This window comes from Cyprinodon tularosa, unplaced genomic scaffold (genome assembly GCF_016077235.1).
Source record: "Cyprinodon tularosa strain WSP-4 unplaced genomic scaffold, ASM1607723v1 ctg324, whole genome shotgun sequence".
Classification (NCBI taxonomy): Eukaryota; Metazoa; Chordata; class Actinopteri; order Cyprinodontiformes; family Cyprinodontidae; genus Cyprinodon; species Cyprinodon tularosa.
The window spans coordinates 124,600-137,870 of NW_024039035.1; the positions used below are offsets into that span (position 1 = coordinate 124,600).

General features: G+C 37.8%; 2 protein-coding genes across 3 annotated transcripts in view; one reads left to right on the top strand and one right to left on the bottom strand.

The window, feature by feature from the left end:
* LOC119788727 (protein FAM126B-like) overlaps nucleotides 1-2,254 on the bottom strand; it is a 60,208-nt gene extending 57,954 nt beyond the window's left edge. The window contains exon 1 of one of the 2 annotated variants that reach the window (XM_038293337.1): nucleotides 2,141-2,254. The gene's annotated coding sequence lies outside the window, so the exon portion shown is untranslated. The remainder of the gene's footprint in view (nucleotides 1-2,140) is intronic. The other variant, XM_038293336.1, reaches the window with a different exon arrangement.
* On the top strand, nucleotides 1,708-12,947 carry LOC119788729 (CASP8 and FADD-like apoptosis regulator). The gene is made up of 12 exons (XM_038293339.1): nucleotides 1,708-1,954; nucleotides 2,038-2,352; nucleotides 2,428-2,533; nucleotides 2,678-2,813; nucleotides 6,442-6,491; nucleotides 6,585-6,615; nucleotides 7,531-7,577; nucleotides 7,672-7,702; nucleotides 8,870-8,916; nucleotides 10,018-10,096; nucleotides 11,342-11,834; nucleotides 11,928-12,947. Exons 2-12 carry the CDS (start codon nucleotides 2,054-2,056, stop codon nucleotides 12,055-12,057), a joined length of 1,449 nt encoding a protein of 482 aa, XP_038149267.1. The 5' UTR covers nucleotides 1,708-1,954; nucleotides 2,038-2,053; the 3' UTR covers nucleotides 12,058-12,947.
* The last annotated feature ends 324 nt before the right edge of the window (nucleotides 12,948-13,271 follow it).

A 13,271-nucleotide genomic window follows, 5' to 3' on the forward strand; every position in this document is an offset into this window, starting at 1 on the left:
AAAGAGAGGAAGAAGGCAAGGAGGAGGACACTAACCCCACTTGAAGTACAGAGGTGGGAGTATCATGCTGCATACTGCACTGTGCCAATATAAAAGTGCTGAATATTTGCATGCACAGTTTGCGAAGGGTTAGCAGGAGCATTTAGTAGCCACATTCAGTATACAAATTCCTTCAGGGAGATATTAAAACAAAGGTAAACAAGTTATATTTTTTGTGATAACTTTTTTGTGATTGCTTTCACACTGTCTGTATCAATAACTTAACAATGCTATTGAAACAGCAATTTCTTGGCTTCCAGCAGATATAGACTCCATGGGGGGAAAAAATGTTTTAAGTAAACATAGCTAGTTAGAAGATGGTGGTAAAGGCTAGTAATTTAACATCTAACTGATCTGTAAAGGCTTAATCTAAGTTTTTGATGGTATCCTACATCTTCTCTTCTTTTTTTCCTCAAGTATGCTATGAGACAGGAAAGGGGCAAATCACCAAGAGAGATGATGATTCAAAATATTGGAATAAGCCCATAATTTCAAAAAAATATATAAATGGTGATTAAAAATGTTTTTATTTGTTAATAAATTGCTGTTGCAACTGTCCCTTGTGTGATTGTCCCTATATATAGAAACAGATGTATTATCTTACAACCACTTTTCGACCGAATGTTAGTCCTACTTGCTTCACATCAGGCTGTAATTCTGTTGGTGTGTAGGGGACAGATGTAAAAATTACAATGTTTAATATTACCATTTAAAAGAATATATATTTTGTGAGAAATCGAGGGAAAAAGTAAAAACTTCTGCAACCATTCCCACTCTCACCTTGTCATTACTGACCTACTTTTATTTATCATTATTAATCATTAAGCATAAAAGTTATATTTACATGTACTAATAAAATAATTAAAAAAAAAATTGCCATTATTTGCTCACATTGTCAATGATTCTTTGTAGTCTTTTTTGTTCAGTTAGATTGTCAATATTAATGTAATATAAAAAATGTTATGGTTTAAAATGTTCATGTTTTACCATGATTTGTAGGCTCCTTAGTGAACAACAAGGGGGAAAAAAATAATAATCATAAAAAAATAAAATAAAATAAACTGTAACTCTGCCATTGTGCTTCTTTATGGTTCATTTTGCCGGTCCCAAGCCCTGGTAAAGAAGGAGGGTTAGTATTGTAATAAAAAAATAAACATTAATTAAATAAATAAATAAACATTAATGGATGGAAAAGTAACTCTATATATTCGGAGTGTTTTTACTCACTTTGTCTCTATGATAACGTTATTTCTCCCACAGCGTCAATAACATGTACATAACGTCATGTGGCAGATTATGCAAATTAGGCAATGGCGTCATTTCACGACTTCTAGCGCAGCCAATAGCTACTTTCCTTACTGAGGAGTTGGCAACATTGACCTTTAACCTCACACTGCTCCCCACGCGCCGCACAATGGCTGCTCCCCAACTGGATTGGTGGAATGCAGAGTTAATAATTTCGTTGCTCTGAACTTGTAATAGTGTCCTGACAATAAAAAGCAGTAACAAAAAAATAAAATCATGCATATTAAAAATTCTAATTGCAGAAAATCAAACTAATTATGAGCGCTGAAGTCATTATTAAATAAAAGTTTTACTTCTCCATCACAAATCGGAAGAAGAGTTTCTGACGTTCGGGAAAAATGCGCAATTCTCCACCGGAAATCAGCTTTTCTTTCACTTTCGTTCTCGAGCATAATGGAGAATCCCCTTTCTTTCTCTCAAAGTTTCATTTAGTCTACAATTTCAGGGGTTGTAACGCGTCATCCGTGTTTTTTTTTTAAGCCTCATTTAGTCTCAAGAAAGGAAATTTGCCTGCATATATTAAGATTAAAGTGCGTTCCCTTCCGTCATCCATCCAAACGGAGCTGATAGTTCTTTGTCTCCATCGCAGTCTGCTGGTTAAACCCGTTAGGTGAGTTTTATGTCGAAGAATATGTCTGTTTGCCTCCTGGATCCTAAGTCTATTTGTTGAAGTGCTGTGTTTATCTCTAACAGCTGTTGAAGCGGCAACATGTCCCCTTCTAGTGACAGTCACCTTCTGGCGATCAGCGTCTTAGCGGAGGATCTGAGCTGCGGGGAAAGAAGGAAGGTGATCTACCTCTGTGGGAGCTTATCCACGGACTGCAGCGTGGATCGTGTCAGGGAGGCTTTAAGTTTCGGCGTGGATCACCACGGAGAGCCTCCCCTCTTCATAATGTCCGTCCTTTTGCTGCTGGGACGGAATGACATCTTAAAGAAGGTGTATAAAGTTCGAGGAAAGGAGGCAGAAAGTCAGATTCGGACACATGGACAAACCCTCCCGACATTCAGGTAACATAAACCTCCTGATTTCACTTCCTTTCAACTGCAATAGTTTAAATGACGCCGTGTTTTCTTTTTTTGCAGAGTACTAATTGTTACTTTAAGTGATGAAATGGACACGGACGACGTGAATCAAATCAAATTCTTATTAAGCAAGACTCTAACTCGTGAAAAACTAGACAGTTCAAAGGTAAAAAGATTATTATTGCCTTTAGGCTGAGCGTGGGTGTGTGCGTGGGCGGGATATAAATCCCCATGACTCTACACTTCTGCTATGGGAAACTTTCGGTTTATCTGAAATACTATCTTAACACGTAATGTTTCTGTTTTGCAGACGTTTTTAGACGTGGTGATTGAACTGGAGAAGTTGGATTCCGTTTCACCTGAAAGAGTAGATCTTCTAGAGAAATGTTTACACCATATAGGCCGCCTGGGTCTGGTCAAAAAAGTGGCTGCTTACAAGATTTCAGGTATTTATAGTAGTATTTAACAAGACTCACGTGACTAAAAGGTGCTTTGTGGTTCCTAAAGATAAAAGGGAACAGAAAAAAAAAAAAAAAAAAAAATCTATGCTTCCAATCCTGACTTGAAATGGTTCAATAATAATAATTTAACTTTTGTTGATCTCACATTGGAGAAATTTACCTCTGCATTTAACCCATCCCCTTTGGGGAGCAGTGGGCTGCCATTGTAGGGCGCTGGGGAGCAGTTTTGGGTTAAGGGTCTTGCTCAGGGACCCAGAGTTGCAGTTTGTGGGAGTGGGGCTCGAACTCAGAACCTCAGGATTCCTAGCTCTATGCCCTAACCGCTAGGATGCCACTCTCCCCTCCTGCATCATGCAGGAGATAATTATATGTGAAGGATTTCAAGTATATTATTATGAGATTTAGAAGGAGTGTTGGCCTAGTGGTTAGAGGAGTGCGCTTGTGTCTGAGAAGGTTGCAAGTATCCAGTTCGATCCCCACAGCCTGAACTCTAGGTCCTATGGGTTAAGATGCAGAAGTAGATTTCTCCATTGTGAGATCAATGATGTTCAATTATTAATTATAAAAACCCAATTCAGAATTTTTTTTAATGATGCAACGTTTTGCATCAGAACCTGATAAAAGGTCCTATGGTCAAAGGCAGTGGTGTCAAAAGTACACACATTTTTTACTTAAGTAGAAGTATAGATAATGCAGTTTAAAAACACTCTGGTAAAAGTTGAAGTATCAACTTGACCTCTTTACTCAAGTAAAAGTGAAAAACTATGTGCTCCAAAAACTACTTGAAATATAAAAGTATAAAGTAACCTTTAAAAAAAAACAGCTAGATGTCATTATATGAATTGAAAGCTCAATTTTTTGACTATTTCGAAAAATTCTTTGAGATAGGTTAAAGGATGAGGGAGGTCTTTATGGTCTCCATCTCAATCTCCCGATACGCTCTCGACCTTTTTCTGAATCCTACATTGTAGCATGGCATAGACAATTCGCATTTGCAGTTTGAAGAAAACCTGCTTGCTTCTGATCATTTCCTTTAGCTAACCAATGAATGTTTGCGTTATCTGACTTATCCAATTACACTAGTTTTCACTAGATGTGGATGGAGCCAATGATCTGCATTGGATGGCGCACATGACGTGAAATAAATATTTATAAACTTTAAACGGAAGCCAAGAGTAACGTTTGTTTTAAAAGTGTAAGGAATAGAAAGTACAGATACTTGTGTGAAAATGTAATGAATAGAAGTCAGAAGTAGGAAGAAAAATAAAATAAGTAATGGAGTAAAGTATAGATACCTAAAAAGTGTACTTAAGTACAGTAACAAAGTAATTGTGCTTTGTTACTTGAAAACTCTGGTCAAAGGCTGTTCCTGCGTTAAGGTTCACTTCATGTGAAACAGTTAAGCACAGATGAAGTGAAAAACACTGCTTCCCCTGTTGGTGCATGTCGGGATCTGAAGACCGTCTTACATTTGCAAATTGTCTTGGCCAGACGACTGGGTTGGAAAATCTCCAAAACAGTGGCTTTTTTTTTTTTTTTTAAGTTCCCTGTCTGAAATAGCCAGTGTTTAGTATCAAAAAGTGGCCCAAGGAATGAGCAGGGTTTTCAGTTTCAGTAGGGTAACCGGTGGCCAAGGCTTACCAACACAGGGTGTGGGAAAATTATTCTGTGGTCCAAGGTGCTTTGCAGTTTGTTGCACTCTAGAGCAGCTGCAGAACTGCCAAGAGTCTCACACTGTCACCTGGCAAAAGGTGCATTAGAGCTGACCCATGGAGGGTTTGAGGAAGATGGTTTGGTCTGTGGGTGTTTGTGTCTCTCATGTAGGGAACGTGTGGTACAAGGAGCAGCACACTACAGGCTTTGAGCTGTTCAATTGGACCCTAGATTTCTAAGGACCCAGTCTACTGGACTATGCCGTGACTAAATAGGTAAATCCCGAGTAGTCTAAGGTACAACTTGCAAAAGCAAAAGAATATGTTTCTAACATCTTGGAGCCAGATCCCGCGGCACAGCTTTATGGATGCAGTGGCATCATCAGGTTGTTTGAAAGCAAAAGATGGACCAAGACAGTCTTTATAATGTTGCTCATGACTATGTTTGTTCCCTGGTATAAGTTCTACGTGGCATTTAAGATAGGCAGATAAAAAATGACAAAATCTAAAAGAATAGGGGAAAAAATATAAGCCGGCATTAGCCAGGCTGATATGTGTAAATGTATTAATCTGGCTAGGCTCAGTGGGAAAGTGTTCGCACAAGGGCGGGACATTCAGTACAATTCTTGTAGCTGATTGGGTAAATCATCTAGTGGTTTTTGCCTGCAGTCGCACTTTTAGCCATCACAGCACTAGTAGCAGCTGTGCCGTTTCACATTATTGATTTGTTTTACAAGTAGCGGAGTTAACTGACAAACATCTTTCCATCCAAAAAGGCAAAAATTGCTTCCTTTAGCATGTTTTTCTGAAAGGAATAAAGAGTATTCCAGCTAAAACTGGTGCAGCCATGTTTGATTTGCTTTAGCCATTCGCCTCTGGTTGACACTTTTCATTGAATTTCAGTGGTCTGAAACATTTCTGTATTGAGGCTAATACATCTGCTGGATTCTGGAAAGATGTATTTTCGGGAATTTGTGAATTCACAAATCTTGTGATGATTCATCTTGCTTGCATGGTTTATAAAAAAAAAAAAGATTTTTAAGCTATTTTATCAGTTTTCAGTTATGAATATTTATTCAGTTATTTATTAATTTTTTTATTTGAGGACCTGAGTGGAATCCAAGCTAATTGTAGGAATATTGCATATATCAAAGGTAAAAAAAATTTTTTTTTTTTGCATTTCATGCAGCATCAGGTTTTGGTTGAGGTTAACAGTGAGTGGCTGTAATTCAAATTTTAACAGGTATTTTTATCCAATCTTTGTTCTACATACATGTCTAGGTGACATAAGTTTGTGTTTATATAAATAACCTTTATTTACCCCCCCAAAAAAACCTCATTGACCTCTAAAATCTAATTTTTAAGAGGGACCTGTGAGGACCGCAGCCCCATTTACAAGTACCTGCATTTAAATCATGCAGTGACATATATTCTTTTGGCTTTTAGAGCATAAAAGCAGAAAGTAATATATACTATTAAAAACATGACTGACAAAGGCAAGTACTGTTAACTACAAAGTTCATTTAAGTTGTTCTATTTGCTCATATTTCAATGTTTATTTTGCCACATATTATTAAATATCCCAGAAAATAAATGTCTCTTAAACTAAGCCAAAGTCTGTAGAAACGTTTAAGATCTGTTGGTCAAGATCCCTTTAAAAACATTGTGATATAATGTCTGTCTCTTAAGAACATAAGGAAGTAAAGAAAGGCTTAAGAGCTGCTTGTCTGGTTTGTGGTTAAAAAATATTGCAAACAGACTTATTCTCAAACTGTTTTTTTAGCCACTCTGTGTGTGAAATGTCTTAACCATTGATTACAATTGTAGTGAGGTCATCAGGGTGTTTTCCATTAGTAAAAGAAAAGGAAACACACATTAGATCTAATCAAAACAGAGTAGTTTAGTTTATAAATACTCTAAATTCATAATTTTTTACTTAGATTCATTTCTGTCCTCTACAGCTCAGACCTCTGACAAACATTTGCCTCAACAGCAAAGTTCTCGAGTCGAGGTAAAATGTTTTTAAAGAATAAGCTTATTCAGTTTACTTTTATTTTGACATTTTCTTTTCTTTATCAAACTGATTTTCTCTTCCTCTATTTAGGAAACTAGACAAGTGCGGCCCTGGAACGCTGGTAAGACACCAAGAACATTGATTCAATTAAATTAATTTATATAGTGCCAATTCACAACAGGAAGGAACTTCAGAGACATTTCAACCTGATCATACAGTCGGATTGGTTCAAGTGTTTTCTATTTAAGGAAAGCCAGCTGATTGACTCGACACCATTCCCTCACACCAAGCATGCTTGTACAACAGTGGAGAGGAGAAACTTCCTTTTAACAGGAAGAACTTTTTAACCTCCAGCAGAATCAGGCTCAGTGTGAGCGGCCATCTGTTGAGGCTGACTGGGTATCAAGGAGACAGAAGCGGCAAAAGAAAAAGATACAAAAGGCAACTGTCAATCAGCTCCACAGGCGGCCCTGTCCAGGAAACACAGCCAGGCAGACAACCTCCGAGCAAGTTCCCATGTCAGAGCATGAATAGAGAGCACATAGTTAGTCACAGTCAGAGTAACAGGACTACACTGAAAAACCAAGCTCCAACATCTATAAACAAAAGGTGTTGATGGCAGTTGCACAGCTGATATTTCTCTCCAGGATGGTGTCACAGCCAAACAGGAACAGACCAGATGTAGCTACTTTGAAGAGAAAAAGCAGGGAGCGCATAATGTTAGATTTGAATTAACAAATACCCTAGAATGGGAGAATAGAGATAGAATGATGAAATGAGGTGCTTATGTCCTCCAACATTCTAAGCCTATAGCAGCACAAATGCAGGAAATGGCTCAGGATAACCTAAGTATTTTGGATGAGATGTAAGAAAGGTAGAGCCACAGTGTGGCTAAGGTAGAAACAAGGAGATATGTCTATCCAGACTGAAATTCTCCTCCATTTATCTCTCTACTTTTAAGCAGGCATCCTAGCGGTTAAGGTTTTAGCTTATAAGAATGGACTGTAATCTGTGTCTCTCTCTGTGCACCTTATAGCAGTGACCTCTGGACACAATTCATCACAACAAATTTGTCGAACTCTTGTGAGTAATCGGGGGTTTTTTTTAAAGGAAAAAATGTCACAATTTCTCTGTTTTTTCAAACTGAGTTGTTCTGATGACCATCTGCTTTAACCAGGCAATTGGGCAAAGACAAACTCATCACTTTGGTAAGACACTCTAAAAGCTATACCTCTTTCTGCAAAAATACCCTTCCATCTCTCTGTAATGCTACGTTCAGACCGGACGCTGCAAAAGCAGCAAAATCGCGTCTGCTGGTTCATTTTTGCTGCTTGTACCAGTAAGTTCTGACGCGCGGCTGAAGCAACTTTGCTGCTCTGCCTGCGCGGTCCAAAAGTGGCTCTGACGCGCGTTGGGCGGAGCTTCACTATCCTTTCCCTGCCTTGCAGCTATATTTGCTGTGATCAGTGGGAATAAAGTAGTTTTAATATGTTTTTAAGTGAGAAAATACACCTGAAAACGTAATCAGTGCAGTCAGTTCATCCAGATTACAATCCTGCCTCCCAATATTATTTCTGTCGGAGCCGCTCAGACCCCCACATACCGGCGGTGCGCCGACAGAAGGAATCCATTCATCAGCAGCCTCTGGCGGGTCGCCTCCTCGCGGTTTACCGCGGCGGCTGGTAGGTGTTTTTCATCTAAATAATCCGATCTGCAGGCACCACAATAATAAAAGCGAACATATTCTGCCGGCAGATGTATATATTTTAAGGTAATTATGCGTTAATAAACTGTTTAAGAGAAGTAATCAGAGCGGTCTGTGTCATCAGCGCTGTTGCTGCGTTCACACCGGGGGCAGCTGGCGCGACAGAAGCAGCGAGTTTACATGCAAAGTCAATGGTTGACGCGCGTCAAGGCGCAGCAAAAGGTGCCGCGGCGCGTTTTGGCCAACAGCCGCAGCGCGTCTGAGCAGCTGAAGCAGCGCGTCGGGCGCGTTTTAGCATCTGACGCGCGTGACGCGCCGCTGCTCGAAATGGAAAAATTGAATTTTTGCTGCTCGACGCGCCGCGTCAACCAATCAGAGAAGCTGATCTGGGAGCTGGCTGGGAGAGAGACACAGCCAGCAGACGCGATTTTGCTGCTTTTGCAGCGTCCGGTCTGAACGTAGCATGTGTCTCTCTCCCAGCCAGCTGACAGACAATGACGCTGACAGACAATGGTTGACGCGCGTCAACCATTGACTTTGCATGTAAACTTGCTGCTTCTGTCACGCCAGCTGCCCCCGGTGTGAACGCAGCATAACAGATAACTAAATAACATTTGAGAAGCCCTGCAAGGTACTTTGTGCATTGTGTCATGTTGCTCTTTTTATGCAGGCACTGTACAGGCACCATTACCTGTGAGCAGAGAACCAAGCAGTGGGGTAAATATTACTCATCCGTAATGCATGCTTATGCTTGTAGTCAGAGGTTTTTATAAACTCATCAGGGTAATGAAGGTCAATGAATTTACAGCATGGAATATTTATATAGTATGCAACTAAAAATAGAAACAAAAGACCTGCAAGAATTAAAGGGTTCATAAGGACTTGTTTATCTACAAATATGCATATGTCATTAATGTTAACTTAATGATCTAGTAAGTACTGCCGACGTGCAGTGATTAATTTCTTCTAGTCAATTGTCTATTACCTTGTATGTAAAAAAACAAAAAACTCTATCTATTGCATTAACATTTTTTTTTGAAAAATGGGAGTGTGTAAGCAATTTAGTTCTAATTAAAAAGGGAAACTGGTTGATTTTGAAGTAGGGAAGTCACTTCTTAGTAATTGCAAGTTGCAAGAGCATGAAAAATCATGCATAGGTTTGTATACCACTAAACAGAACTCCAATTTCTCCTAGAAATTAATCGGTAATGCGAGTGTAGAAGTATCCAAAGTTTTCATGTTTGTTTGGATGTTTTTAGAACAATAATGATCCTAAACAAACAGAAAATTGGCTCTGAATAGAAGCCTTGCCCACCAACCGCCAGTAAAAGTTTTGTCCAATAATATATAATCATTTTAAATGACTCCATCGATTCTGTCCAGAAGATAAATCAGACATCTAACCAAAATAAAAGCAGAAGATTGTTAATAACTTTAAAAAGTATCCTTAAGGTGAAGCTTGAGGAAAAATACTCTCTAAGGGAGGATTTAGAAACTTTTTTGTGGCTTGAATTAGATTTGGTTACAATCAAATTATCTGAAGTCATTCTAGTCAACTAAAAAAATAAAAAGTACACTACATTTTAAATTCATGCTTCAGAGTTGTTTGGATCTGCGGAGGATTTTTTCCAACTCGTCCTGTCTTTCCACTTGATTAAAACTAAATATGATTGGATTTTATCTAATGTGATTTCATCTAATGTGTATTTGCTAAGAAAATGTTTTTTTTAGTTTTGACCCAGCTTTATTACTGTGATGAATTTGTGATATAACACATTTATAACACATGATTCCTTTTTTTTCTTTTGACATTTTAAGGTTCAACTGGAGCAGTACAGTTTGATGGCCGATCCGAGAGGAGTTTGTGTTATTATTGATTGTGTGGGTAAAGATGGAGGTGAGATACATTTATTTATATAAATATAAAAATGTTGGGATTCACCCAAAATACTGCCTGAGTGAAAATACTTACCTTTGATAAATCCGAGGTAGGGGCACTTTAGTATAATAATAACACAATGTAAGGAATGTAATATGGTGGTTTTCATTCTAATGGGATTTTTAAGTTTAGATTTAAAAAAGGCAAAACCTCGAACCTCAAAATAAACAAAATAAATGTATCTGGCCTTTGTATTTTTTTTAAATGTTAGGGGCACTGCAGTAGATGGTTAGTAAAGACTATTTTTCAAAGTGTTAAAAAAAAAAAAGATTTTTTTTTAAAACATGGAGATTTCTAAATGTATTACTTAGACCAAACAGATGGGGAAAAAAAAACATTGACTCCCACATGTAGATCTATAATATACCTTCAAATAAACTCAACCATCTTTTATGTCCTGTAACATTATCTCACCATTAAAAAATGTTTGTGTTTTTTCATCTATCTAGTGGTTAAAAAAAATTTCATCATAAATACGTGTCCTTTTAACACAGTGACTTGTGGCCATATAAGTTGTATTACTATCACTTCCCTTTAAACGATGCAAAATAAGCAATTTTGTATTCAAAAACCTTTTAAAAGTGAGTCAAATTTACTAGAAATGTCTCACTTTAAACAAATTACTTTCTGTTTCTGGGAATGCAACTTATGTTATGACGACTGTTAGATACGTCTGGAAACCCCGAGAGTTTTGAATCAAAATATTAAGAATGAAAATATCCAGTGGGCTTTAACTGAAATCTGGTCATCTGTAGAATAATCCAGAACATGCATCACAACACAGAAATCCCACCACCATCTCCTCCACTAAAACTAAAACCAACAGAAAACCGATGCGCTAAAGAAAAGAGAATTAGACAGAACCCGAGGTTCTGGAGAATCTGTGTAATGAGGAATTAGGGAAGATCCCTCTCTCCTTTGAAGCTTTGTGAATTAAAAGGGGGATTTATAAGCTGTTGAAAGCAGGATACCAACCATTTATTAAAGTTATCAATGTAGGAATGCTTTAATTTCCACTAAATAATGAAAAAAAGTAATTAAACATTAATTTAATGAGATCACACCAATGCAAGAAAAGTTTTTTGCAGATGTTTTCCACAGGTGCCAATGAGCTGATCCAGATCTAGATGATATTAAGTGTTATGAATATAATCTCCTGATGTTTTTCTAATTTTCTTTTCTTTTTTTTTTTTGACTCCTCAGAAATGTTAGAAGCAGCATTTAAGACGCTCCACTTCAATGTTCTTCTTTACCAGATGCTTGGTGCTGATGAGATTTTCAAAACTCTCAAAGACATCTCTAAAAACAGAGAGAGTCTACGAGGGGATGCTTTTATCTGCTGCATCATTAGCCGCAGCACGGCTAGCGACTTACTGGGTACAAACACGCACGGCAGGGGTATTTCTATGGACTTTATCAGACAGCTGTTTTTAGCCGACGTTTGCCCCGTGCTGGCCGGCAAGCCCAAACTCTTCTTCATCCAGGGCTACAGAGTTTCAGAGATGGCCAGAGTGGAGGATGAGCAGGGGCAATTGGAGGAAGACGGCTGCCAAAGCAGTCCTACGACTCATTACATCCCCAAAGAAGCAGATGTATTATGGAGTCAATCTTGGACGGATGAGTATCAGCTGCAAAAAGAGCAACATCGCTCAGTTTACCTGGAAACGCTGATTGATGCCTTGAGAAAAGCCCAGAGGTGATGGTAGCAAAGAAACACCACTGAAACCTAACCCACACCTGGCGTCATGCTGCACTGTTCACCTAATCTGTATCTTTTGTGTCTTGACAGGAAAATGAATCTGCTTGATGTTGTTATGGAGGTGAACGGGGCCATCTTTGACCATAATGAAAAAAATCCTGAAGCAATCTACAGCTGTGATGTGAGGCATACTCTGCGGAAAAAACTTTACCTCCAATAGAAATGTGACAGATCATTGTTTAGGAGGTACCTAATATTGTGGCACTAAACTCACCATATGCCTTCTGAAGAACATGTTTTCTGTGTATACACTGACTCCTAGTGGTTAGAAAGAGAAACGACACTACAGTAGCATTAAGGCGAATGAAAAAACCCATAGTACAGCAGATCTGTGTATTTCAGTGATTCTAAGAGTGAAACTCGTAATGTATTGATTTATTACACACGAGGCTATATAATTCATAGAATTATTACACACACAAGGATATATTTATTGTATTTATTTTGTTCCTTTTGATAATTATATTTGACAGCTTACGAAAACCTAAAACTCAGTTTCCCAGGAAATTATACCTTTAATAAAATACAATTGTTAATAGAGAGATATCTAAAAACTAAAATCATTTTGGGGCTTTCTTTTTAATGGGTTACTGCTTCATCTTCTGTTTCATCTTTCACTTGGAAAAACTCCAGAAATGTCCTTTTTTAGATTAAGCCAGATTGACACCATGTTGATTAAACTAGTAGCTAATATTTCTGTTTTATGAGAGCAGGTGCCAAGAAAAGCTGGGATATGAAAAGAATTCCTCCATAACTTTTTCAGAAGCATAAAACATGGAGTTCTAATCCTTGAATGTGATACTCACACTTGACCTTGGACTCTCTGCCTTTCCGCTCTTCTTCTAGATCTGTTGACCTTAATTTCCTAACCAAATACAAAACATACTTTCATCTGCAAAGTATATTTTGGTCCGCCGATCAACCTTTTGCCCTTCACTCAGTTTGGAAGCTTCCCCAAAAACAAGGAAACATCTGTATGTGATGCACTTGATGCACTGACTTCAGCTGCCATCAGTGCCTTGTGGTTTCCCCCTATTATCCAAAATGCTTAAAAAAAATGAGCTTTACTTTATTATTATAAGTTGTTACCTCCCCTCTCTCTGGAGTTTGTCACTGTCGCCTTAAAATCAGCATGATTCTTTTGGCCATAACATCTCTATAGAATAATCCTCATCTTTTTGTCTAATATATTTGTATTTGCTATAAACTGATTTTTAGGTTTTCATTTAAATATTAAAAATAGCATCTACATAATTTTACTTTTGAATTGAATTACTGAAATTATTTATAACCTTTTAATTATAATTCTTATTTCCTGTGAGGCACCTGCACATTAAACTATGTTCTTATTTATGTATTTATTTATTTAAACTT